The sequence below is a fragment of the Haliotis rufescens genome, unplaced genomic scaffold, assembly GCF_023055435.1.
Source record: "Haliotis rufescens isolate VD_foot unplaced genomic scaffold, xgHalRufe1.0.p SCAF_19, whole genome shotgun sequence".
Taxonomy (NCBI): Eukaryota; Metazoa; Mollusca; class Gastropoda; order Lepetellida; family Haliotidae; genus Haliotis; species Haliotis rufescens.
Genome location: NW_025963879.1, coordinates 1,882,253 through 1,910,175, shown reverse-complemented (window position 1 = coordinate 1,910,175; position 27,923 = coordinate 1,882,253). Strand labels below are relative to the sequence as shown.

The 27,923-nt window shown below is 41.4% G+C and overlaps 1 protein-coding gene and 3 non-coding genes across 4 annotated transcripts; all 4 read right to left on the bottom strand.

Moving 5' to 3' along the window:
- Positions 1-27,173, bottom strand: LOC124113027 (kelch domain-containing protein 4-like). Its single transcript, XM_046473268.2, has 12 exons — positions 26,939-27,173; positions 23,224-23,315; positions 21,979-22,057; positions 15,418-15,516; positions 14,226-14,362; positions 12,298-12,390; positions 10,189-10,415; positions 9,351-9,496; positions 8,823-8,914; positions 4,266-4,698; positions 2,321-2,432; positions 1-1,207 (listed from the first exon to the last, which is right to left on the bottom strand). Exons 1-12 carry the CDS (start codon positions 27,050-27,052, stop codon positions 1,008-1,010), a joined length of 1,824 nt encoding a protein of 607 aa, XP_046329224.2. The 5' UTR covers positions 27,053-27,173; the 3' UTR covers positions 1-1,007.
- Positions 17,895-18,028, bottom strand: LOC124113052. Its single transcript, XR_006857716.2, has one exon. It is a non-coding gene; the product is annotated as a U8 small nucleolar RNA (small nucleolar RNA).
- LOC124113051 lies at positions 18,390-18,523 on the bottom strand. Its single transcript, XR_006857714.2, has one exon. It is a non-coding gene; the product is annotated as a U8 small nucleolar RNA (small nucleolar RNA).
- LOC124113050 lies at positions 19,802-19,935 on the bottom strand. Its single transcript, XR_006857713.2, has one exon. It is a non-coding gene; the product is annotated as a U8 small nucleolar RNA (small nucleolar RNA).
- Positions 27,174-27,923: the final 750 nt, after the last annotated feature.

Sequence of the window (27,923 nt, the reverse complement as noted above, 5' to 3'; positions counted from 1 at the left end):
GACGGCATAAAGACATTTATTGAAATGGACAAAAATAATTCACAATACATTTCATAGGGTAAAGGGGTAGATACCAATAATACCAGCACTCAGGATATTCACCCAAGCCAAGGAAGACTTCAGCCAGGATCTTCCACCAGGCTTGGTAGGATTTCAGCCAGGATCTCTGGCCAGGCCTGGGTTGACCTTCTTTTCCCCATTCTACACATATTGCATCAAAGAGGACACATGGTGTGACAGTGGCAATATTTTGGAGTTTCCACAATAACGTATCATGCTAAGTAAAGATTTTCTTAAACACAAAAGTATGTGTGATTAAAAGCTAAATACACCCATTCTCATTCAATAACAACAGCAACATTTACGAAGACACACAGAAATCTTAAACAGTAGCATAACCTTTACCTGTCCAAACACGTGTGTTGCATGCTGTACAGAAGGCTTCTCATACAGGCCAGTTACCAACACTCTTTACCGCCGTCATATAGCTGGAATATTGCTGAGTGCGGCGTAAAACAACAAACAAACAAACCAACACTCTTTACTCTGCAACATCCTTATCACTCTGGTGATGGAGTCACAACACATGCCATGACTCTTATTTCACCCATCTTGAATCTAGATTTCCCTTTCATCTACATTTCTGGTGGCCTCCTCTGTGTCACTGCTGTAGTATTGCTAAAAGTGGTGTTAAAAACCTATCCACGCTTTCGTCTTACATGAAATATATTTTACCCACAAGTAAAGTGTCACCTTGTGATCTGTTGTCACATATCTTGAACCCTTAATGACCCATCAGTCTTTGGTTCTTTTTTTCCCTAATCTAACAGATTGTCAATTTCAAAATAACAATTTCCTCAAACAAATTCATCCATACATGCCACATGCCACTCAGATGTCAGTGCACCCCATTGCCAAAGCCTGATTCATGAAGTTCACTGTGCAGTCCTTCACAAAAGTTCCCACAAAGCTTGGCTCCAACAGAGTAGTCCAGGAGTTACCTCCCCTCATCTGTTACTGCAGGCACTTTTACACAAGTCTCTAGCCAGTTTGACCAGTGTCTTCCCCTTCACTCCCAGGCCTTCCTCATCACTGAACTCCTGGGCTTTGGTCATCCAGTACTCACGCGTCCGCTCAAAGTAGTCGGAAACCGACTCACCCTCCGTCAGCGCTGGTGCATCATCGAAACATATATCCATGTCAGAATCTGAAGAGAAGATTGAAATTCAAAAAATAAATGTAATACTCGAGTTGGTCAAACTTCTGAACTTATTGAATATAAGGTTACAAATGTCTGCCCACTTCATATACTGTATGGATGTTTCAACGTTAGTGATATGATATTGATGCATATCAGTTAATCACACAGATAATGTGCATCAATGTGATCTTGAACTTTTTCACGTGACAATCCTTCTAAAAACACCATGTCTGAATACAAACCGAGAATACAAACAATCTACCTAGGGAATGCCAGGTTTAACAGATCTGCTGGACACGAGACCAAGCCAGCGACATATAATCTCAGCCTTCACAGGTAGCCACTGAGTGATCATTTCGAACAGCTAGAGTGGAGGTTTTGTGTAACAAACATAAAGGACACTACAATTTATATTTGAATAATTACAGTGTTGCAAGATATGTTCAATCAAGATGTTGTACTGCTGACGTCCTGAAATGGCGTTCCACTGTGACCTAAAGACAAGTGCACTTTGTAGAACTCCATGAGCATCTTCAAGTCCACACTGATGTCAGACCTACTGATGCTAAGGAACTCAGTGACTTCTGTAAGCTTTCCTTACTTTACAGTCAATGATATTTATTGAAAATATCTTACTCTTGCTCTATATATATTACAAATACTGTGCTTTGATATAGCCATTCTGTGTTTTCAAAAAGAACTTGGCATATAGTAACGGTTTCATTCTCCAAATTAGCTACACAATACTACACACTCAAAGCAATTGTTTGTTCAAGTTGGGAACAGAAGACTAAGATTGTGGTCTAATTTCTACAAAGGTATGTTCCTATTAATATATGTTTTTTTGTGTTTGTTTGTTTGTTTGTTGTTTCATGCCACACTCAGCAATATTTCGGCTATATGATGGCAGTCTGTAAAAAAATTGAGTTTGGACCAGACAATCCAGTGATTGACATCATGATCGTCGATCCACGCAATTGGCATCAACCAAGTCAGCGAGCCTTACCACCCGATCCTGTTAGTCGCCTCTTACGACAAGCATAGTCGCCTTTTAAGGCAAGCATGGGTTGCTAAAGACCTATTCTAACTCAGATCTTCATGGGTTGCTATTGAATATACCATCATCATCATCGTCATCATCGTCATCATCATCATCATCATCCTCTCCCCCACAGGCCTCATCCATCTTCGCATCATCCTCATCATCGGAAGAATCTGAGTCCTCCCACACCTGCAAATAAAGTAATCAGTGCACATTGACACAGTTGAACACTGAGCAATTATTGACGATCGGACGAGAGCAACTAAGTTTGTAATACTCACTCTGAACACCTCAAACATGAAAATCATTTGATGACACATGATTTGTTGGGGAGCACAGACCAACCAGCCATTGACACCCTACATTAAATGATTCACACAGCCAGACTTGTCCATGTTGTCTGTGTCCTCGGACTCGCCGTGTAAGTGACTTGCATCCCCTCTCAATGTGTGTTTAAGGGATACAATATTTTGCTACTAGCTGTAAGGGTACTGACATAACTGCTTTGTTGCTGTGTTGAACCAGCATTTGAAGTCAACTGAAACTGTTTATGGTTTGGAAATATTTTATGTCCGTTTCATCTACTTCTGTTTGCTGGAAACAACAACTTTACATCAGTTTGGTTTGTTTTTGCTTTTTTGTTGCTTAACGCCGCACTTAACAATATTCCAGCCATATGACAGCGGTTTGTAAATGATCGAGTCTGGACCAGACAATCCAGTGACTGACATCATGAGCATCGATCCACACAATTAGGATATGATGACATGCATCAACCAAGTCAGCAAGCCTGACCACCCGATCCCGTTAGTCGCCTCTTACAAGCATTGTCCCTTTTACAGCAAGCAGGGATTGCTGAAGACCTATTTTAACCCGGATCTTCACAGATCAACTTCACATAAAGGTCAGATATTTTGTATTCTTGGTTTACAGAAGCAATGGTGAAAACATCCTGTCCTGTAGATGAGAAAAATAATAAAATATGAATTATGTTTCAGAACTATTTTCTGTTGTTCTTGAAACTATTATCCAAATATGTCACCATGTGTGCAGTGTTAGTTAAGCTTGTCCCTTCTTGCAGCATGCACGACTGTTTTGTGGTGAATCAGGAAGAGTGCATTCAACAACAACAACAACAAAATAGTGCTTTTCAGATTTGATATATTTTCCACTATCATTATTTTAAGGTCAAATGAATCTGAAATTGTTTTGTTTCAAACAGCAGGGTTAAAAGTACCAATGATAGTTACAATCAGATTGGCACATTATGTTTTGTTTGTTTGTTTTGATTGTTGTTTAATACTGCACTCAGCAATATTCCAGCTATATGACGGACTAATCAAGTCAGGACCAGACAATCCAGTGATTGACAACCTGCCCATGCATCTACACATGCAGCAACCAAGTAGGCTACCCTGACCACCCATTCCCGTTAGTCGCCTCTTATGACAAGCATGGGTTGCTGAAGACCAATTCTAACTCGGATCTTCGTGGGTTGACTGGCATATTGAAATAACCTGAAGGGCACACTTGTAGTTTGTTTGTAACAAAGATACTTTTTGACAGGGCTCCTTATATGAAACAAGTGATAAACGTACTTTCACACAAAAAAACGAAACATTATTTTCATATGACCACAAGTTACACACATCAAGGAGGGGAGTCAGAAATGGAAATGGTTATCATGACTCTCAATGTAAAGGAAGGAGGCAAACTTTCTATATTAAACAGCTCATCGTGACATGACATTAACCAAGTTTGATGATGAACCTAAAGCATTCTTTTTGTTGATATATTTAAACTGTAAAAGGAATACCTGAACAAATTAACGAGTGCCCTGCGGCTAGCTTCCTAACAATAATATTTCCATAATCTTTACCATTCTTTCCCCAGCCAATACAGTACTGTTTGTATAGCTTCCTCTGATAATGCTTCAGAGAAAGGGTGTATCTGTGCCAGATATGCCTCCAAAACAAACATAGAAGCTATACCTCATTTGACCTCCAAATCCCCTGACCTCACCTGTAATTTCTTGTCCTCAGCAATGATGACCTTCCATTCATCGACCTTGTTCAGGTCCAAGGAGTAGAAGTCCGCTAGCGTCAGCTGTTTGTCTCCGTCCTCGTATATTCCCCCGTACATGTACAGCACACCGTTCTTGACAGTCATGAGAGGATTCATCCGCGGCGAGGGCTTGAACAGATCCACATCCATTCCACTCTCTATGGGCTCCCCATCTTCATCAACAGCGCCCCCTTGTGGGCCGATCGTCACTTTGAATATACCATCATCATACGTAGTCTCTGAAGCCTCGGCACCATTGTCCCCAGATTCATTCTTGAGTGACAAGTTCTCCAGACTTTCCTCTGCAACCTCCATCTCCTCCTCCCCCTCCATATCTTCCTCCCCCTTCTCCTTGCGGCGCTTCTTCTTCTCCCCCTCATCCTTCTTCCCCCTACAGGAACACAAGTGAGGAATGTTCATGCCCCAGTCACATCCTTGAGGATCCAGTGTATCATATCTCTATTCTATATAGATAAACACCCTCGACCTAGTCACCACCTTAGCTTTGTTTTAAGTCCAATTTGAAAGACATCCATCAAATAACCATCATCATAGTTAAGTAAGCAGCAGCATCACCAGTCCTTTGCCCATCTTGTTGCAACTTCCCTCCCTCTATCTTATACTCACGAAAACACTTTTTTCCAGCTATAGGATCATTAATAACAGTCTGCTAACTCAAATATATCTTTAGAGGTTCACTCATACACAATTTGTAATTAAGATCTAAACTCGAGTTCAAAAGAAAACTTTGATTGGTAACTGATTTCATTCTTATGAGCGAGAGAAATTCTGGGCTAAGTTGGTGATGAAAAAATGAGGTTCCAGGGCATTTATCGTTTGTTTGTTGTTTAACACCACACTCATCATTATTCCAGATATATGACGGCGGTCTGTAAATAACTGAGTCTGGACCAGGTAATCCAGTGACTGACATCATGAGCATTGATCTACACAATTGAGATAAGATGACATGCATCAACCAAGTCAGTGAGTCTGACCCTCCGATCCCGTTAGTCGCCTCTTACGACAAGTATGGTTTGCTGTAGACCTATTCTACCCCGGATCTTCACGGGTGTAATAAAATGGAGATCAACGATCTAGTCACAGATATTAATACTTACCCAGGTATAAGGGTTAAGTGTCTGAAACTCAGCAGAGTAAACTGAGAGCCTTAAGGGCCAGCACATTTCAAAAACTGTAGGCCCATTGGGACAACTGTAGGCCCAAACATTTTAGCTGAAGCAGGGCGACATACTCTTGCAACATAAATTACAACACACAACCAGTCAACCAGAAGCTTTTACTGCTATCACATCAAGTTCCCAGAGACTCCGTGGTGATAATGAAGCCAACATTCATCAGGAATTTGTCAACTTGTAAAACATCTTTGTGACTACATGTCATACACCATTTAAAAGGTCTAATCCTACTGTTTATAAATATAAAAGTTATGTTTATCACTTTATGCAAATAATGCTTAATAAATAATTACTTAAATAAACTGCAGGCTGTAAGGCATGTAAATTAAAAATATCAGCCTGAGAACAAATCTGTTGGCCTCTGACCTACGAGCTGATGTCTGTTTCGAACACTGTTAGGGTTGTCTGTTTGAGGTGAGTGAGTGGGTGGGGTGGGTGGGTTGGTGGGTGAGAGAGAGAGAGAGAGAGAGAGAGAGAGAGTGAGTGAGTGAGTGAGTGAGTGAGTGAGTGAGTGAGTGAGTGAGTGAGTGAGTGAGTGAGTGAGTGAGTGAGTGAGTGAGTGAGTGAGTGAGTGAGTGAGTGAGTGATCAACACTGCAGGTAGCAATATTCCAGCCATGTCACAGCAGCCTGTGTATAACGAGTGTGGAGCACACACACCTGACTAGAACCATGAGCAACAACATAAGCCACCAGAGCACGAGGACACCCAGTCAGGCATGTGATGGAGCAGGACCACCCAGTCCATAACAGTGCACTCCCACAACAAGCATCAGTCACTGAGGGCCCAGTCTATTACAGTGCACTCCCACAACAAGCATCAGTCACTGAGGGCCCAGTCTATTACAGTGCACTCCCATAACAAGCATCAGTCACTGAGGGCCCAGTCTATTACAGTGCACTCCCACAACAAGCATCGGTCACTGAGGGCCCAGGCTATTACAGTGCACTCCTACAACAAGCATCGGTCACTGAGGGCCCAGGCTATTACAGTGCACTCCCAAAACAAGCATCAGTCACTGAGGGCCCAGGCTATTACAGTGCACTCCTACAACAAGCATCAGTCACTGAGGGCCCAGGCTATTACAGTGCACTCCCAAAACAAGCATCAGTCACTGAGGGCCCAGGCTATTACAGTGCACTCCCACAACAAGCATCGGACACTGAGGGGCCAGTCTATTACAGTGCACTCCCATAAAAAGCATCAGTCACTGAGTGCCCAGTCTATTACAGTGCACTCCCACAACAAGCATCAGTCACTGAGGGCCCAGTCTATTACAGTGCACTCCCACAACAAGCATCAGTCACTGAGGGCCCAGTCTATTACAGTGCACTCCCACAACAAGCATCGGTCACTGAGGGCCCAGTCTATTACAGTGCACTCCCACAACAAGCATCGGTCACTGAGGGCCCAGTCTATTACAGTGCACTCCCACAACAAGCATCGGTCACTGAGGGCCCAGTCTATTACAGTGCACTCCCACAACAAGCATCAGTCACTGAGGGCCCAGTCTATTACAGTGCACTCCCACAACAAGCATCCGTCACTGAGGGCCCAGTCTATTACAGTGCACTCCCACAACAAGCATCAGTCACTGAGGGCCCAGTCTATTACAGTGCACTCCCATAACAAGCATCAGTCACTGAGGGCCCAGTCTATTACAGTGCACTCCCACAACAAGCATCAGTCACTGAGGGCCCAGTCTATTACAGTGCACTCCCATAACAAGCATCAGTCACTGAGGGCCCAGTCTATTACAGTGCACTCCCACAACAAGCATCGGTCACTGAGGGCCCAGGCTATTACAGTGCACTCCTACAACAAGCATCGGTCACTGAGGGCCCAGGCTATTACAGTGCACTCCCAAAACAAGCATCAGTCACTGAGGGCCCAGGCTATTACAGTGCACTCCTACAACAAGCATCAGTCACTGAGGGCCCAGGCTATTACAGTGCACTCCCAAAACAAGCATCAGTCACTGAGGGCCCAGGCTATTACAGTGCACTCCCACAACAAGCATCGGACACTGAGGGGCCAGTCTATTACAGTGCACTCCCATAAAAAGCATCAGTCACTGAGTGCCCAGTCTATTACAGTGCACTCCCACAACAAGCATCAGTCACTGAGGGCCCAGTCTATTACAGTGCACTCCCACAACAAGCATCAGTCACTGAGGGCCCAGTCTATTACAGTGCACTCCCACAACAAGCATCGGTCACTGAGGGCCCAGTCTATTACAGTGCACTCCCACAACAAGCATCGGTCACTGAGGGCCCAGTCTATTACAGTGCACTCCCACAACAAGCATCGGTCACTGAGGGCCCAGTCTATTACAGTGCACTCCCACAACAAGCATCAGTCACTGAGGGCCCAGTCTATTACAGTGCACTCCCACAACAAGCATCCGTCACTGAGGGCCCAGTCTATTACAGTGCACTCCCACAACAAGCATCAGTCACTGAGGGCCCAGTCTATTACAGTGCACTCCCACAACAAGCATCAGTCACTGAGGGCCCAGTCTATTACAGTGCACTCCCACAACAAGCATCAGTCACTGAGGGCCCAGTCCATTACAGTGCACTCCCACAACAAGCATCAGTCACTGAGGGCCCAGTCTATTACAGTGCACTCCTACAACAAGCATCGGTCACTGAGGGCCCAGTCTATTACAGTGCACTCCCACAACAAGCATCAGTCACTGAGGGCCCAGTCTATTACAGTGCACTCCCACAACAAGCATTGGTCACTGAGGGCCCAGTCTATTACATTATCGTGTGTTTAGTCCATGTGTGAATGTTGTGATGATATTACCAAATAGTTGAGAATATCTGTACTTGGAGGAAACCGGACCGCCGCTTTGTTGTGTACCGGGGTTACCTATGGTGCCACAGGAGTACAAGATAAATGTCCGAAGAACTCGATTCATGATGAGGATGCAACTTTCAGTTCTTGTCACAGATAGTTGTCTCAAAGTCACTATACCCTACACTGTCAACCATTGCAAAGTACACAAAATGAAACCCAAAGGTCAATGTATTCAGAACACTCTGTCTGATAACTACACAGACACAACTATCATTCTTTGCCCCTGATATCCACACATATCTGAGTGGAATGCTCTGCCAGATACCCACACATACCCAATTTTAATTCTGCGTCCCTGGTACCACAAATACCCAAGTGGAAAGCTGCACTAGGTGTACACACATACCCAAGTGCAATGCTGTGTTAGATACCCTCATGTACCTGAGTGCAATGCCTTTCTAGATACCCACACATACTCGAGTGCAATGCTGTGCAAGATACCCCTACGTACCGGAGTGCAATGCTGTGCCATCTTCCCTTCTCCACCTCCAGCAGGTACATATCATTGTAAAAGGCACTCTTCATTTGTTCATCACTTTCATCCTGGAATATTAAGTAGATATGAAAATATGTGATTACTCACAGAATACACAGACTTCATAAGCAGTTACCCATTCTCATTCAACCATACATATTGGCAGAAACAGTACTTGGGCACCAATAAATTCCTGTGCTTGCCTCATCAGTGTGTGATGTCTGAACTTCAGGCTCTGAAGAATGTACATTTGCCAATTGTTCCAAAATAACACTCGCGCTTTCTTATCTTAGTTGTTCTGTGTAAGCAATGTTAGCGGCAGTAGAAACTGTTGTAAATATATTTGTAGTAATTGTCAGTAGCAGTAAATGATTACTGGTAAAAATATATCAAGTTGATCTGCAGGCAACAGGGGCAGATAGAGCTTTCCAGAATTAGTGCAAACTGATTTCTGGGATACTTGAAAATCACCTCTTAACATTAGTAACAAAATCAAAGAGATACCTCATCGAAAACACCTCCAAACAAGACAGCTCTGTTACCAGGGGCAACAGTCAATGACAGGCCACATCTGGTGCTGGGGTGTTTTCCGCTCTGCTTGACTGTTGTCCACCGCCACTTGACTGGCACAGAGCCATCCTTGATACGCCCTACAACAAACCCCCATTTTCAGTCGGAGTCTAAATGTTGCCATGGAAACTAGATTTTTGTTGTTGTAAATCCCTAACTATTAAAAGGCACCACTAGACCTATCTACATAGAAAAGAAATATTTTACAATATTTTTCAATATCTGCTTCAGAATCGACATCTTGCATGGACCAACACACAGATGCACAAATGGAGAGTCCATTTTAATACCCCCCGCAAAATGTGTTGCGGGTATAAAAATATATTCTTACCCTGTATTGCAGAAAACAACCAATTATTTTTACAATATCAAAATCTCAAATTGCTTATCATCTGTGAGTGAGTGAATGAACGAAGATTTACAGTCCTTTTAGCACTACCACAGCAATATCATGACTGGGACAGATCGGTGGGCAAATGTCAAAATCAATCTGGTGTCTGTGGATGTAAAGCCAACACTCAAACCACTAGGCTACCCACCCAACAACAAATCACCTGTGAGTGAGGTAGTCAAGGTTATATGCTACTTTTAGCAGTATTCCAGCCTTATTGCCGCTGTGGACACCAGAAATTGGCTTCCCACTTTGTACCGATGCGATGAATCCAACCTGGACCGTCAGCATGAAACCCAACCCTTTAACCACAAAGCTACCTCACCCCCGTATTAAGTCTGATGTACTGTCAGTGCTATCTAAGTGAACTGGCATGCCTACCTTCCGGCATCAGGGCGAACATGTCCACGTGGGTCACCCCTCTGTCCACATCTCGCTTGACCTTCTCCTTGCTGTACCCTCCGTAAACAATGACCTTGGAGAGTTCAGGAACGGCAGCAATCACATGACCTGATCGAGGGGACGGGACAGTCCCCGACACTTCCAGCTTGGCCCATGTGTAAGTATCCATGTTGAAGGCATAGGCATCGTTGTAGTACTTGTAATCTCTGGTAAAATATTGGACTGACGTTACAACATGTCTCTTCACAACAATTTTCTAATAATATTCAATAAACATCCAGTGAATGTAATCCATGTGTAATGCCACAGCCATCAGTATTCCAGCAGCCAGTAAACAGTCAAGCCAGGACAGTCAAGCCGAGACAGTCAAACTAATACGGTCAAGCCAGGACAGTCAAACTAATACGGTCAAACCAGGACAGTCAAACCGGGACAGTCAAACCTGGACAGTTAGGGCAGGTAAACCAGGACGGTCAAGCCAGGACAGTCAAACCAGGACAGTCAAACTAATACGGTCAAACCAGGACAGGCAAACCAGGACGGTCAAGCCTGGACAGTCAAACCAGGACAGTCAAACTAATACGGTCAAACCAGGACAGGCAAACCAGGACGGTCAAGCCTGGACAGTCAAACCAGGACAGTAAAGCCAGGATGGTCAAACCAAAACGGTCAAACCAGGACGGTCAAATCAGGGCAGGCAAACCAAGGCAGTCAAACAAGGACAGTCAGGGCAGGCAAACCAGGACAGTCAACCAAGGACAGACAAACCAGGACAGACAAACCAGGACAGTCAACCCAAGACAGTCAAGCCAGGACAGTCAAACAAAGACAGTCAACCCAAGACAGTCAAGCCAGGACAGTCAACCCAAGACAGTCAAGCCAGGACAGTCAAGCCAGGACAGTCAAGCCAGGACAGTCAAACAAAGACAGTCAACCCAAGACAGTCAAGCCAGGACAGTCAAGCCAGGACAGTCAAGCCAAGACAGTCAAGCCAGGACAGTCAAGCCAGGACAGTCAAGCCAGGACAGACAAACCAGGACAGTCAACCCAAGACAGTCAAGCCAGGACAGTCAAGCCAGGACAGTCAAACCAGGACAGTCAAACAAAGACAGTCAGGACAGTCCGGACAGTGACTGTAAGCATGAGCAAGTATCTACAGCGCCTTGGCACAATCCCACTCAGGACACCCTCCCATGTAGCTGATGACCAGATGAGAGTGATTATCACCTTCTGTATTACAATTGTTGTCAACTGTCAAGGGGGTTTCTGATATCACCATAAAGCAAATTATTCTAATACCGTTAAACGAGTCTGGACTAGACAATCCAGTGATTGACACCACAAGCATCTATCCACGCAATTGGGATACGATGACATGCATCAACCAAGTCAGCGAGCCTGACAATCCGATCCCGTTAGTCGTCTTTTACAGCAAGCATATGAGTGAAAGTGTCCACAGTGGAATGTACAGGAGTTGATGATCTGAATGGCCCAAATTGTGACATATTTGTGTGTGACATTATGATCCATGGTGAGATGACCATAGGACTCCCAGTATGTTAACTCAAAGAGCAAACAGGCTCAATTGTGCTGGGACAGGCAAGAGTTGTCACATCAGACATAACTACATCATGATATTCGTATCAGCCAACTTGTGTGGGTTTTACAAGATGGCAGCTGTCCAATTACATAGCTACATTCTATAACGAGTCATCACAAAATGTTCTCCATGCTTCCTATGACACAAGCAGAGTGTTGTTCAGGGCCAACAGATGCGACATACCAGGGTGTTAATCTCTTGATAATGTCAGTTGAAAAAGCAGCTTACTTCCGCTTAGGCTAAACAAAATTAATAGTCTTGGTTCTCGGGCACCACCCTCATCATTATAAAGTCTGCCACACGTTTTGTTTTTATTTCCATTTTCAAAAAAATATAAAAATCCTAATACTTAAACACAATGCACACAAAAAATTGAAAATGGAAACAAAAACAAAATGTGCAATGAACTTTATGATGATGTGGACAGTGCCTGAGAACCAAGACTATTATTTTTTTAGCCTTATTAACGTAATGCTCATTAGTCTCACCTGGTGTTGTCATGGAAACCACCAAACACTATCAGCTGCCTCTTGACCGCAACCATTCTGTGACCGCTCCGAGATGTTGGACCCCCTGGGGAGCTGGGAGATAATGGACATTATCTTTCTGTCACCAAGTTACATTTCAGCTGCTGACACTGACTGTCTTGAATTAATCTTTACATTTACTGATTTCTTGAATTTTGTGAAATACAGATAACACAAGACTGGTTGAGTGCAATACCACTGTTGGTTTGAGTCATGACCAGGGGAGCTAACTCTATCCTAATATTATCCAACTAAATGAAAGGCCATACTTGTTTACTTTAATAACATGACATAATTTGGCCACACTTCTTTTATTTCTTGGTTGTCAGATTGTTTGGTAAAAGATCCTGGTCGGCAATCATGACATATGATCAGTGTGGAGTTCATCATGTTCATCACAAATAATTGCGAAAACCTCTGATTTTCCATTAATTCATCTGAATTTCCTGATATTTGGACTAAGTTTCAGAATTTGACCTCCAGAAACCTTAACCTTATATGGAGGTCAGCTAAATACTTAAGTTACCTTGTGCACATCTACAATCCGTCAACCATTATTTCAGCACCCACTTTTTCACCAATATTTTCCATTAACACACAATCATGCAACGAAAATTGGTTATTATGGTTAATGATCATTGACCTAACTAAAAAATTCCACTTTTGTAATATTTAATGACCAAATAAAATATTTTCTCCATTGTTATGTAATTTTGTGACATGGTCATACAAAAATGGTACACGTCTGCTGCATGCATGACCTAAGGTCACCTTAAAATCCAACCTGATGATGAGGGAATGTCTCAAAGACATGTTAATACACAAATATCAGTTTTAAAATAAAATATGATTTAAAATACCTTAGTATATAAAAGCTAAATATTATACAAGAATTGGGGATCAAAACATCTTCCGAGTAGCTGAACATCTGGACAGATGCACAGTTGTCGGAAAATGTGTGTTCAATGTCTGTGTCATCAAAGGTGGAATGACATCTCTCAATACCCGCTTGTCAAAACAATCCAGCTCTTCTATTTTCTTAGGATGTGGGATGACCCCCTTTGGTTTGACATCTGCATGTTTAACACCCCTAGTAGGGGAGATAATTCCGATTTAAGTCATCCCTGACATGCTAAATGCATGCAATGTTTTCTTTGAGAAACAACAAAGTAATATCAAGGGTGTTTCTCTATATGATTCACTTTTGAAAAAACAATACACCTTACAAATGATATCACGTTATCCTTTGACAACATGTCTCATTGTCACAGGAGATTTCTTGCCTACACCGATACTGTTGGTACAACCAGAGGTGTTGGGTGACCTACGGTCATGCATGCAGCAAGCATGTTAAAGACACACTATGTCATTGTTGTGAGACATTAAATCATCTGTTCTTACCCCCCCAAAACAAGGCCATGTCAACGATCACAAAATAACATGTTAACAATAAAGAAAATATCTGCAAAATGATGGTTGACGGACTATAGTTCACACTGAGTGACCTTGAACTTCAATGTCATCCAATCATATGTCAGAAAAATACCCCAGGGTTATATAGGAGGTATATATATCAGGTAAGAAGCTGCTAACATCTGTGGTTGAGAAAATTAATTGCTGTGGCTGTGTTGAAATGCGAACTAACACATTACACTTGATTCATTATGTTGTTATGTCAACAAATATCATGTAAACAACATGAAGAATGTAAACATGTGTTTAGTCATCATGCAAAATGAATACATTTGAAAGCAATATGGCCTTTGCATGCCACAATCGATAATACAGTTTCACACATTTATAGATACATGTTTTCTGTTTAAAAAAAAGATCCATCCTAGTTAAACTCTTATAAAAATGACAAATATGCTGCTTTGAGAAGCTCTCACTTGATCATTTCCCAGTGCTTGTTCTTGAGATGCAGCACCCACAGGTCTTTATAGTGGTAGAACTGGGACTGCGTGTGGCTGGAGAACTCCCCGCCGAACACCCACACCTGCCCCCCGCCCTGGTGGAGACTCACAGCCTGGAGGAGGAGGAGGAGGTCAGTCTATAGACAACTACATCAGTATTCACTGTCAATATCTGTACCATCAATACTTCACCGGTTTGTACATGTACATTCCCACGTCCCCCTGAATACATTGGGCTGACATGCTGGGTAGTGTGACATGTATCCCTGCCAGGGTGGTTGAACAGCTTGCTTTCTGCAGGTCCGCCATTTGGAACTGCATGCACTTTACTCAAAAGCAAACACAAGATACGGAGGCGGTCAGATACTTCAGTGCACTTCCTTCACCCTACATCTGTGCATGCATGCGCCTGTGGGTGTGTTGTCTAATGCTGCACTAACCAACATTCAAGCTATATGACAGCAGCCTGTAAATCATCGAGTTGCGAAATGAAATCTATTGACTTATTATTATGACCAATGAACCATGCCGTTGGGGTGCGCTGACTCCATTAAATCATCTCTTACAACCAGCATAGGTTGGTAAGGACCAGTAGGGACCGGAATCCCAATGGGTTCCCAAATTAGTCCCCTCTTACGACCAGCAAATGGGGTGCTGGGGATATACCAGTATTCTACCCTGGGTCCCCATGAGGCAGGTACAGTGAGTGAGTGCAGTGGGTTTAACACCCCTTTTTAAAAGTTTTCCAGTTACATCACAGCATGTCAGCTTGATGTGGGAGGATGAGGTACCTAGAAATGGAAAGGTGTTTTTCCATTATATATAGCGTGTATAGACCTTATTTCTTTGTTGTTTAACGCTGCACTCAGTAATACTCCAGCAATATGATGGCGGTCTGTAAATAATCAAGTCTGGACCAGACAATCCAGTGATTGACATCATGAGCATCAAACCACGCAATTGGAATATGGTGACATGCATGAACAAAGTCAGTGAGCCTGATCCCGTTAGAAGCCTTTTACGACAAGCAATGTCGCCTTTTATGGCAAGAATGGGTTGCTGAAGAGCTATTCTAACCCGGATCTTCATTGGTTCATTCCCTTATGCGTAGAACAAGTTATAGGTTAGGTCATTAGTTCGTGTTGATCCTCTACAACAGGAGTCTCACCTGATGGGCGCTGCGAGGAGGGGGCTGTTTGGGGGATGTCACCTTGTGCCAGTCATTCTTCCTGATGTTGTAGAAATACAAGTCATTGTACAAAAACATCTGAAACAAATAAGATTTTACAAAAAAAAATGAAAATAGTTAAAAGGATATTGATGAAGTGGTGATGAGAGAAAAATGCCTCAAACTGCATGTCCCTCAAGATTTACAAGCCATTTGACTGTGGAAATTGTGCTAGAAGTGCTCACTTTATTCTGTACATGGACATTGCTATTTGTTGTACATGCCCATCTTCCCGAGGCAAGGGAGTTAACTGACTATGAAAGCCCAGTTTCCACCCTTCCCCACTAGGCTGGAATTATGGAGTTTTATTTTGGCTGGACTAACAAGTCTGTGCATAGTCCAATCAATATCGAGTAACGAAATCGACATCTCGTTCATAAAACAGCCATGCAGATTTCCACCGATTGCAGGATTTGCAAAGCATGTGTACCAACAACTCAGCGTCAACAAATATTTTCCAAATCTTTTCATGTTTTTAATCAAGGAGCTCATGTGATTTGATGCACTATGCAAAGTAAGACCCGTATTATTACAATATAGATCTTGATTATCAATCAGATCATCTTGACTGGGCGCTGCCATTTTGTTTGAAGCAAATGCAAGTAATATGAGAAGTTGAATCTGATTGGCCTATAGGAGGGACTGAGAAGGGACAAAACTCATAATAGCCACTGGTGGAGTTATGATCGAGACCAGAAATTCCAGCCCAGTTCGGCAAGGGTAGAAACTAGACTTTTACAGTCTGTTAACTCCCTTGCCTCAGGAAGATGTTGTACATCTCTAAGACAGATAGATGACTTTCAATTATATATCCAGGTTAAAAGGGATAGGCTCATTGATAAACAATTGCAAGAACATAGGCTCAGTGATAAAAGTACTCACTTGATCTAATCCTTGGTACCAATAATATTCTTTATCATACCTCCATGTCAGAATGATGAGATCTGATTGGTCCACGCAATCATGATAAAACACTATGTATCCCGCCTTGGAGGAGAATACATTTCTCAGGAGGTGAATAAATCCCTTATACCCAACAACTGCTGCACGTGGATTTCTGAGAAGCAGAATAATCCTTTAAACCCCTCTTCTAATAAAAAAGCTGCATACTTTTTCCGAGTCATGCGACTGCACAAGCTAACCTCAACTAAAATCAAACAACTATTTTGAATTTGTTTTAATTCATTATAATTAAATTTTCGTTGTGTTCATGGAAATCCCTGCATTCTGATTAGCTGAATTGGTCACGTGTTATTGCATTCATTTCCCAATGAAATGTAAAAAATTAAGCCACGCCCACCGCGGCGCACTACTTTTATTACTGCGAAATGTCGGGGAATCCCAATATTACAGTCGAGGGAATTCCCTTTCTGCTCACGTGTATCGTCATGCACAGGACATTTAGCGACTTTCATGCATATTCATTGTCCAAACTACCCTTTGAAACTGAAGGCCGAGGATGAATGAAACAGCAAACGTGCAGGCTCGCTCGCCTGTTTTTTCCCCGCTCGCCTCGGTTCAACTTTCATGTCTTCGGGTTTCATTTCTAACTAGCATTTCTCCAACTGTGTTTTACCGTAATCAGGGAAGGAATGTTTGAATCACGCAGTAAATGACCATGTTATTTGAAACAGCCGCCTTCTCTCGGACATATTTCTTCCGGTTCGTTACAGTCTGACTGTTGCAAGTCTTTTCGCCTCTTGCCTTGATTGACAACATGAACATGAACATTCTTTTAACCCCACTCTCCGTTGATTGGCTACTGACTGTGTAAGCGTGTCAAGTTATGTGCATAAATTAAACGATCACCTGATTCATGTCACGCCACTGTATGTATTCCTACACCTGGAATGTTTATCAATGTCGTCATTTTTGTCTTTTTTGATGTATGCAACTGTTTTCTACTATTGTAGATAAAACATTTTTTACGTTGTCGAATTTAATTATAAGCATTGACTGTGTTGTTTTTTTCGGTTCATTGAGGTATGAATCGAAAAACCGATGTGCAAACTTTTGTAAGAATTCGCTACGCGGATTCATACAGTTTGCACATTGGTTTTTCGATTCATACCTCAATGAACCGAAAAAAATACACAGTCAATCCTTAATACAATGTCATATTAAAACATGTTGGGAGGATAAATTTGTCCAGCTTGTGGTATAAAACCCCATGTTCCCCTAGTGATCACGCTACAACTATGTATTAGAATTTGTATCAGAAGCTATTCCAAAACAAGAAATTAATTTTTGAATATAAGAGTGGTCATCAGGTATCAATCAGAAGGTGAGAGCTGAGAAGTTATAAAACCCCATGTTCCCCTAGTGATCACGCTACAACTATGTATTAGAATTTGTATCAGAAGCTATTCCAAAACAAGAAATTAATTTTTGAATATAAGAGTGGTCATCAGGTATCAGTCAGAAGGTGAGAGCTGAGAAGCGTTGCGGTCCCCTCAGTCCCATGGAGTGTAACTCATAAGAATCATTCTCCAACATTCATCATGTTCTGTGGCCCGGAGGCCCACAGGTAAGAAGTTACAATACCTGATGACAATGTGAACTTGTGAGACCAATTTGACTGTAGCGGGCTGATGTGAATGTCAACCATGGCTGCCATTTTAGCATGTTCATTTCATATTACAAAAATATTATTTAACTACACATACAACATTCATTTCAAAATCACAGTCTTAACATCATATATCTTAAATTTATTGTGGTTTTATCAACCAGTCAATCCTTAATACAATGTCATATTAAAACATGTTGGGAAGATAAATTTGTCCAGCTTGTGGTATAAAACCCCATGTTCCCCTGGTGATCTCACTACAACTATGTATTAGAATTTGTATCAGAAGCTATTCCAAAACAAGAAATTAATTTTTGAATATAAGAGTGGTCATCAGGTATCAGTCAGAAGGTGAGAGCTGAGAAGCGTTGCGGTCCCCTCTGTCCCATGGAGTGTAACTCATAAGAATCATTCTCCAACATTCATCATGTTCTGTGGCCCGGAGGCCCACAGGTAAGAAGTTACAATACCTGATGACAATGTGAACTTGTGAGACCAATTTGACTGTAGCGGACTGACGTGAATGTCAACCATGGCTGCCATTTTAGCATGTTCATTTCATATTACAAAAATATTATTTAACTACACATACAACATTCATTTCAAAATCACAGTCTTAACAACATATATCTTAAATTAATTGTGGTTTTATCAACCAGTCAATCCTTAATAATTAAATTTTCGTTGTGTTCATGGAAATCCCTGCATTCTGATTAGCTGAATTGGTCACGTGTTATTGCATTCATTTCCCAATGAATGTTAAAAATTAAGCCACGCCCACCGCGGGGCACTACTTTTATTACTGCTGAATGTCAGGGAATCCCAATATTACACTCGAGGGAATTCCCTTTCTGCTCACGTGTATTGTCATGCACAGGACATTTAGCGACTTTCATGCATATTCATTGTCTAAACTACCCTTTGAAACTGAAGGCCGAGAATGAATGAAACAGCAAACGTGCAGGCTCGCTCGCCTGTTTTTTCCCCGCTCGCCTCGGTTCAACTTTCATGTCTTCGGGTTTCATTGCTAACTAGCATTTCTCCAACTGTGTCTTACCGTAATCAGGGAAGGAATGTTTGAATCACGCAGTAAATGACCATGTTATTTGAAACAGCCGCCTTCTCTCGGACATATTTCTTCCGGTTCGTTACAGTCTGACTGTTGCAAGTCTTTTCGCCTCTTGCCTTGATTGACAGGTCCAATGAACATTGTTTTAATCCCACTCTCCGTTGATTGGCTACTGACTGTGTAGGCGTGTCAAGTTATGTGCATAAATTAAACGATCACCTGATTCATGTCATGCCACTGTATGTATTCCTACACCTGGAATGTTTATCAATGTCGTCATTTTTGTCTGTTTTGATATATGCAACTGTTTTCTACTATTGTAGATAAAACATGTTTTACGTTGTCGAATTTAATTATAAGCATTGACTGTATATTTTTTTTGATTCATTGAGGTATGAATCGAAAAACCGATGTGCAAACTTTTGTAAGAATCCGCTACGTGGATTCATACAGTTTGCACATTGGTTTTTCGATTCATACCTCAATGAACCGAAAAAAATACACAGTCAATCCTTAAATACAATGTCATATTAAAACATGTTGGGAAGATAAATTTGTCCAGCTTGTGGTATAAAACCCCATGTTCCCCTGGTGATCTCACTACAACCATGTATTAGAATTTGTATCAGAAGCTATTCCAAAACAAGATATTAATTTTTGAATATAAGAGTGGTCATCAGGTATCAGTCAGAAGGTGAGAGCTGAGAAGCGTTGCGGTCCCCTCAGTCCCATGGAGTGTAACTCATAAGAATCATTCTCCAACATTCATCATGTTCTGTGGCCCGAAGGCCCACAGGTAAGAAGTTACAATACCTGATGACAATGTGAACTTGTGAGACCAATTTGACTGTAGCGGACTGACGTGAATGTCAACCATGGCTGCCATTTTAGCATGTTCATTTTATATTACAAAAATATCATTTAACTACACATACAACATTCATTTCAAAATCACAGTCTTAACAACATATATCTTAAATTTATTGTGGTTTTATCAACCAAATAATTTGATGTTTGGTAAACAAGGAGACTTTGAAAACTTCTGAATTATTGTATATGGGCGGAGCTAATATTTACTTTTCTACACTCCAACTTCAATATAAGGCAAATGATAATATTTAACATATTTTGATCATGAAGGACCCTGACAAATCATCATATTGTGATTAGAGTAACGAAGTCTTAGTTAATGTAAAGAGAATTTATTTAAATGACTTATTCAACATTTCCCCTACATAGTGTTATAATGGGGCACATGGCCACCTCCCCACAAAATAAAGGAAGGTGCCACATTTCAACACTATCTCACATGCAAATCAACATACACCAGTTCACATATAATTAATCTAATCACTGTCTATCAAACATATCTCTGGTGAAATCCCCATATCAATGCTTTATTTGAAAAAAATTACAATTGGTGTTATTTCTAAGTTATGGTGACCTACTTCTGCACAAGTGGTTCATGCTGTGGAGTTATCTCCCTTGCACCATGTGTGGTTAGGTGCCCCTACAAACTATATACCTGCACATGCTAAAAGCCATGATGAATCATTACCTAGACTGAGAAATAGACACTGGATTTAGCATTTGCAGTGATTTATCAAGACCTCCCCAGAGGTTAATATTCCACCCCTAACCTGCAGCAAATGTCAGTAAATATTCCCCAATTAGATTTCATAATGTCTCCCTTTCATCATTGTTCAAGTTTATTGTAGATTCACAATTGATGTTTTGTGACTTGTTCTTCTCTGATAACAGGACCACTGAGAGACCTGAGTGCTTAGCTTTACATTACTGAATTGCATGCAATGTTTAAATACTTCTGAATTTAAGAAAATATTAACCTAAAACTAATGACTGTTCACAATTTACTTAGTTGGGAATCCTATATAAATCTCTGTTCTAGCTATCAGTGACATGTGGTTGTTGCAGCTATGACTACAGCCAGTGAACAGTGATCCTTCACTGAATTGTTCCTACAACAATTTCCTGTCTAGTTTAATGATCAAATCCTGATGGGGACGCGACTTCAGGGGACAGGAATCTTGATAGGGACTTGACTTCAGGGTACAGGGATCTTGATGGGGACGTGACTTCAGGGTACAGGGATCCTGATAGGGACGTGACTTCAGGGAACAGGGATCCTGATGGGGACGTGACTTCAGGGAACAGGGATCCTGATAGGGACGTGACTTCAGGGGACAGGGACCCAAATGGGGACTTGACTTCAGGGTACAGGAATCCTGATGGGGACATGACTTCAGGGGACAGGAATCCTGATGGGGACGTGACTTCAGGGGACAGGAATCCATGTGGGGGACGTGACTTCAGGGGACAGGAATCCATGTGGGGACGTGACTTCAGGGGACAGGAATCCTGATGGGGACGTGACTTCAGGGGACAGGAATCCTGATGGGGACGTGACTTCAGGGGAGAAGGAATCCTGATGGGGACATGACTTCAGAGGACAGGGACCCAAATGGGGACGTGACTTCAGGGTACAGGAATCCTGATGGGGACTTGACTTCAGGGTACAGGGATCTTGATGGGGACTTGACTTCAGGGTACAGGGATCTTGATGGGGACTTGACTTCAGGGTACAGGGATCTTGATGGGGACTTGACTTCAGGGTACAGGGATCTTGATGGGGACATGACTTCAGGGTACAGGGACCTAGATCGGGACTAGGGACACCATCAGGCTCATCCACAGCTCAATTCGGATAACTGTTTTAACCTAACTACATGTACATCATTGAATGTTTAAAGAAAAGACAACTAGACCCTCCAGAATTTTAAGTAGAATTGGGCGGACAGACGTTTGTCATTGTCTACCCTGGATGTATTTCTCTGCTCCTTACCTTATTCCCTGTGTAGTATTCCCCTCCAAACATGATAAGTTCATCCTTCTCTGGATGGGCCGTCAGTGACATATTGCATCTGAATATCAAGGTTCAAAGAATAGACTAAACCATGTTCAGAATCCACTACAAGTCAGACACTAGGTGCAAGAGATTCTTACAATTTGAGTCATCTGAGTCAACCGATCCAGATTCAACCTGAGGTAACCATTCATAACCTAGAGCAGTATCCAAAATGCATAAATGCAGCCTTAGATATAATACAGTATGGCAGTCCAGAGAGAAACACAACAGCCATGTGTATTGCCATAACACACAACCACATGAGGTTAACAAGTATTACACTGCTTGACAAAGCTGCCATTTTACCTTTTCTATTTAATGCATGTAAAATGACTTGAAAATTCAAAATAAAACATAGAACATCAAACATCAATCAAGCAAAATCATCATCAAAGATCCACTCATTCGAAAGTTTTTAAATATTCAATAATCAAAATTTAAATTTCCCTGATGCATATCAGAATACATATATACTATAAATACCTAGTTAGTTATATTCATTAAACTGCTGCTTTTGTTCATGATTGAACTGGGCGGTGGGGTAGCCTAGTGTTTCAAGCGTTTGCTCGTCACGCCGAAGACCCAGGTTTGATTCCCACAATGGGTACAATGTGTGAAGGCTATTTCTGGTGTCCCCCGCCGGGATATTACTAGAGGGTTGCTATAAGGGGCGTCAACCATACTCACTCACTCATGATTGAATCAACAAATGAAAGCAACAGCTTTAATGATGACATCACTCGGACACTGCTGACCAGAGTACTGTCCTCAGGGTTTCTGTGGGTATGAGCAGCTTAGGTCAACTGAAGTTGCACCTCAGTGACTTAACCTGTGCTAACACTGGTCAACCAAGGTTAACTTGGGTTATACACTGGTCAAGGCTGGTTCACCCGGGTCAACCAGGGTTTTGAAATCGAATGCAAGCACTGACGAAAAGTAAATGCTGGATGTCACATGACAGGCAGTGGCCTTTGACCCTGCAGGGATACCTGGTTAGAACTGGTCCACAGCAACCACTGCTTGAAATGGAATGGACCAGGTAGCCAGACTCAGTGATGGGTGTGGATGATATTACTCATAATATGAAACGCGAAACACAAACCAGTGGTCAACAGTGTGAACAAACAAACAACCAAACAAAATACACTCCATACAGAAACACTGCCTCAATCTACAACGCACCTTGGTGAAGGGGGACCACATTTTTCTTCTATGACTTGTGTGAGTTTCTTATCCTTTGACTGAAACTCTGCAATCAAACTCTCGATGTCCTCCTGTGAGATAACATGAAACCTGATTAGAAGCTGCATGTAAGTGACATGTATTATACTGACGGTATTTGGCTTTTCTTGTCAAATAAAATCTTTATGTTTCTATCTTTGACTGATGTGACAAAACATCTTCCCAAGGCAAGGGCGTTAACTGACTATAAAAGTCCAGTTTCCACCCTTGCCGAACTAGGCTGGAATTATGGAGTCATATTTTGGCTGGACTAACGAGTTTATCCATAGTCCAATCAAATTGCGTAACGATATCACCATCGGGTTCGTAAACAACATGGCAACTGCCGTTCAGATTTCGGTCAAGCAAGAGCAAGTGTACCATCAACAAGGCGTCGACAGATATTTTCCAAATCTTTTCATGTTTTTTATCAAGGTGCTCACATGATAATGAGGAATGAACCATTTTATTACAATAATCCAGTCTTGACTGGGCGCTTCCATTTTAGTTTGAAGTAAATACAAATGATATGAGAGGTGGAATCTTATTGGTCAATAGGAGGGACATAGAAGGGACATAACTTGTAATAGCAACTGTTGGAGCTACGATGAAGCCACGAAATTCCAGCCTTTTTGGCAAGGGTGGAAACTGGACTTTTACAGTCAGTTAACTCCCTTGCCTCGGAAAGATGATAACTATAACTATAAGTATTTCATCCCCAAAAAACACAACAAAATCCTCATATCTGAACTAACTTCAATAAAGGATTGTCATTGTATTTGTTGATGTTCATCAGCTGATGAAGACAGTTCCTCAAATGAGCAAATTTACCATGAAGCCCTTGAAATACAACTTCAATCCTTATATCAACAGATACATAAATCATAACAAAATAATCCATTAAACATCAAACTTTAATTATTACAAGCGAACTATATGAATGTGGAGAGTCTTGACGTCATCCGTCCCAAACATTCCATTTGGAGCGACATCCCTTGGTTTAACAAACGGCAGAAAATGGCGACTACAGCAATGTCATTCACTTGAAATAAAAGTAAAGTTAGTGTTGGAAAGAAATCCAGACCCTGTTGAAGCTGAAAATGGATTGATATTAAGGTTTCTGTGACCTTTGGGTGTGCGGTTGGATTTCCTAAAGCAATACACGACAGTGTGGAGCTCAGGGAGTTCTTTTGGTAAGTCGAGCATTCTCTGTTATAGCTTCAAATGGACGCTTCATTTTTGTGACACGACATACACATGATCTGTCTGGCTTCAAAGCCTGCATCATTCATAACCTGAATCGATGTCACTCTCAGTTTTCCCAAATGATTTTAATGTTATTTTTAGACATTTAGGAATCCCCCTAAAGTAGTTCTGTACGTCTCCGCTCGATTGACGAACGTAATCATGTGACATTCTGATGTTCATCGGGGAATGAACGACAGTCAGCTTGGTAGTGTTCACCTAGGCGAGGTCACCCGCTACTGTCAATATTTGAAAATATTCACAAATGTGTATCCAGCTGAATCGAGTTATATTTGATTAATTATCTGCATGATCATACATTTATCTTATCTGGTTTCTGGTTCATAGCTCTATGGGTCTTCTACATGATAAAAAAAGACATTTTTCAAAAAGTAATAAATCAGAAAAATACTGTATTTTAGAATTCAACAATAACAGTATAAGTACATTAATGCAACAGATTTATTTATGGCTTGTACTTTGGGATAGTTCTTTGTCAATATTAGACTTGTCAGATTTAGTGATTGCAACATATGAGAAGACTCAAAGATCTGTCTCCAGATTGGGTAAAACAAATATTTGTCTGCACACCTAGGTACACATGGTTTGCACTTACATCTAACATGTCTAGGTTTGCTAAGATGTCTAAATTACACTTTCAAGATTTTGACACCTGTTAGGTCCAGGTTGTAACTGATGCACAGTAACTATGCTTCTCTTAAGAGAAGACTAAATCAATTAGGTGGTCATGAGGGTGAGGGTCTTTAAACACGTAGTGAGTTATTTATTTTAGTAAGTGTATGGTCTTGTATCGATACAGAAAAAAAATATATCCTGTATCGTATTGTCACATGAAAACTCACGATACACTGATGTATAGTTTCACCCTTATCGAATGTAGCCTGGCTGATTTTCTTGGCCATTTTCTTACCTAGAAAAGTGCAATGACAACATAGATTGATGATCAGACTCTCTGACTGGACCCATATAGATCTTCAGCAACCCATGCTTATCGTAAGTAGCGGGGATCGGGTGGTCAGGCTCGCTGACTTGGTTGATGCTTGCAAGTCATTGTATCCCAGTTGTGTAGATCAATGGTTATGATGTCACTGGATCATTTACAGACCGCCATCATATAGATGGAATATTGCTGAATGCCACGTTAAACAACAAACAAACAAATATATTAATTCTGGCAAGACTGCAGTTAACCCTTAACAGTTTCAGCTTACTGGCCCTGGTGGCCGGCTGTTTCTCTTGTTTCAGTAACCTCCAATGACGCCGGTCCGATCCTTTGGGTTAGTTGTCTTGGGGTTAGGGTAGGATACTCCCTTCTACCGGGTGCAGGCTAAAACGGCACCTCAGCAAAACGTCAACAATTTCTCTGGCGAAAACGGCACCGCATTTGGCGAAAACGGCTACTATGTGATGTGACGGGCGAAAACGGCACCTCTGTTTTTAATAACGATAAGAACAATTTACGTTGTAGTATATCTGATTTATGTTATTTGTTACATATAATTTGATGTATTTACATATCATTTCCTGTTTTCCAATTGTTCACAGATAACTACATACATTCACATATACACAGTTCTTCACAGTTTTCATCTTCATCTCACGTTTACAATATCAGCCCATGTACCACCGAGCATTGCGATAGTAGCTGACTCAGGGGGCTAATTTCTAATGTAAACTTGTTTGAACTTTTCACAATTATTGGTGTTTGTAAGAGACGATGTAAGTTTAATTTCATTTATTTTACTTCAAAGCATATAATGTTTTCACAATAAGTTAGTTGCGCCTCCCAATCAGAGTCGGCGAGTAAATTGGAGTAGGGGGCTAATTTCTTATGTAAATTTGTTTTAACGTTTCACTATTATTGGTGTTTGTAAGAGACGAGTGAGTTTAATTTCATTTATATTACTTCAAGGCAATTTATGTTTTCACAATAAGTTGAGTTGTGTATAGGCTAAGTAGGAATATAGTTGGAGTAGAGGCTAATTTCTAATGTAAACTTGTTTTAACAGTTCACAATTATTGGTGTTTGCATGCGACCATGTAAGTTTAATCTCATTTATTTTACCAAGGTAAAAAAAAATAGGGTGCCGTTTTCGCCAGGCAATAGTAGACGTTTTCGCTTGAGGCGAGTTGACGTTTTCGCCAATCGGTGCCGTTTTCGCCAGGTGACGTTTTGCTGAGGTGCCGTTTTAGCTATAACCCCTTCTACCCCCAGCTTGTTATGAACTGTTATACAACTGTATGTTTGTGTGCTCCAGGTTCCCCAGGTCAGATTAGGTTTGATCATCAGTCTTGGAGTTACACCAATAAATCATCACCAATTCGTGCACGTACAATTCCTGACACATCGAACTCTCACAGCAGCCACAACCCCCCTTCCAATACCTACTCATGAAATGATCTTATTTACCTCTCCCTTCTCAGCAAGCTCTTTCTTGGCTCGTTTGTCTGCCTTTTTCTGCGTTTTCTGAGCAGTCTTCTCGATCCCCTTGCCCTTCTTTTCCTTTTTATTCTTTTTTCCCATGCTGTCACACAACTGTCAGTCCACGATCGTTCTAAACAGTCTAAACTTCGCTGTCACTACCCGATCGTTTCCAGATCCAACACGTGCACCTGAAAATACCCAAACACAGTTTTTATACGATTATCTTCGCGACACATTACTAATGGAAAGTGCATTGTGACCTACACTTCAAAATATTTAAAAAGAAAACAAAATTTAAACGGGAGTTATGAATGCATATTGTATTCATTATGTCCTGTCGGAAATGTATGTATGGTACTGGAACATGATATTCCTAAACGTAATAAATGTTTGAACGTGTATTGCCTGTAGTGAGGGAAATATGCTCTGCTTTCGGCTATGTTCGGTTGTCACCGGAAAATGGTTGACAGATAGACTGGGCACCCGGTGGCGACGTCGGATTCCAAGAGCGGTACCAGTTTGACAATATTAAATGATTTGATACCAATATTATATAACTAAGGGTGTTATTAACTGTAGTGAACACGAAATACATTGACATATCCGCATTTGACATCGCATTTGTCTGTTTCTGAAAACTATATTTATTTGGCATAAATAGATTCTACATTTCTTTCGTAAAATTGCTGACGCTGCAACAGTCCGCCTCAGACAGAGCCTTGCTATTTCCACTACTAAGATTGTCTTATGCAAGCTCTAGTGAATGTGAGTGTAGTATTGTGTAAAAATAAGTGAAACTCGACGTTCTTGAATAAGATATTAGTTTGTTCACATATAATACAACCCTTCTTGCATTATTTACTTGGAATATCACAATTCTTGCAGTATACAGTCATTATTTGAATTCTTTTACGTTCGTCCATCCAACGGTCTATCAATATCGAGTCACGATAACAAATTAATTTTGTGT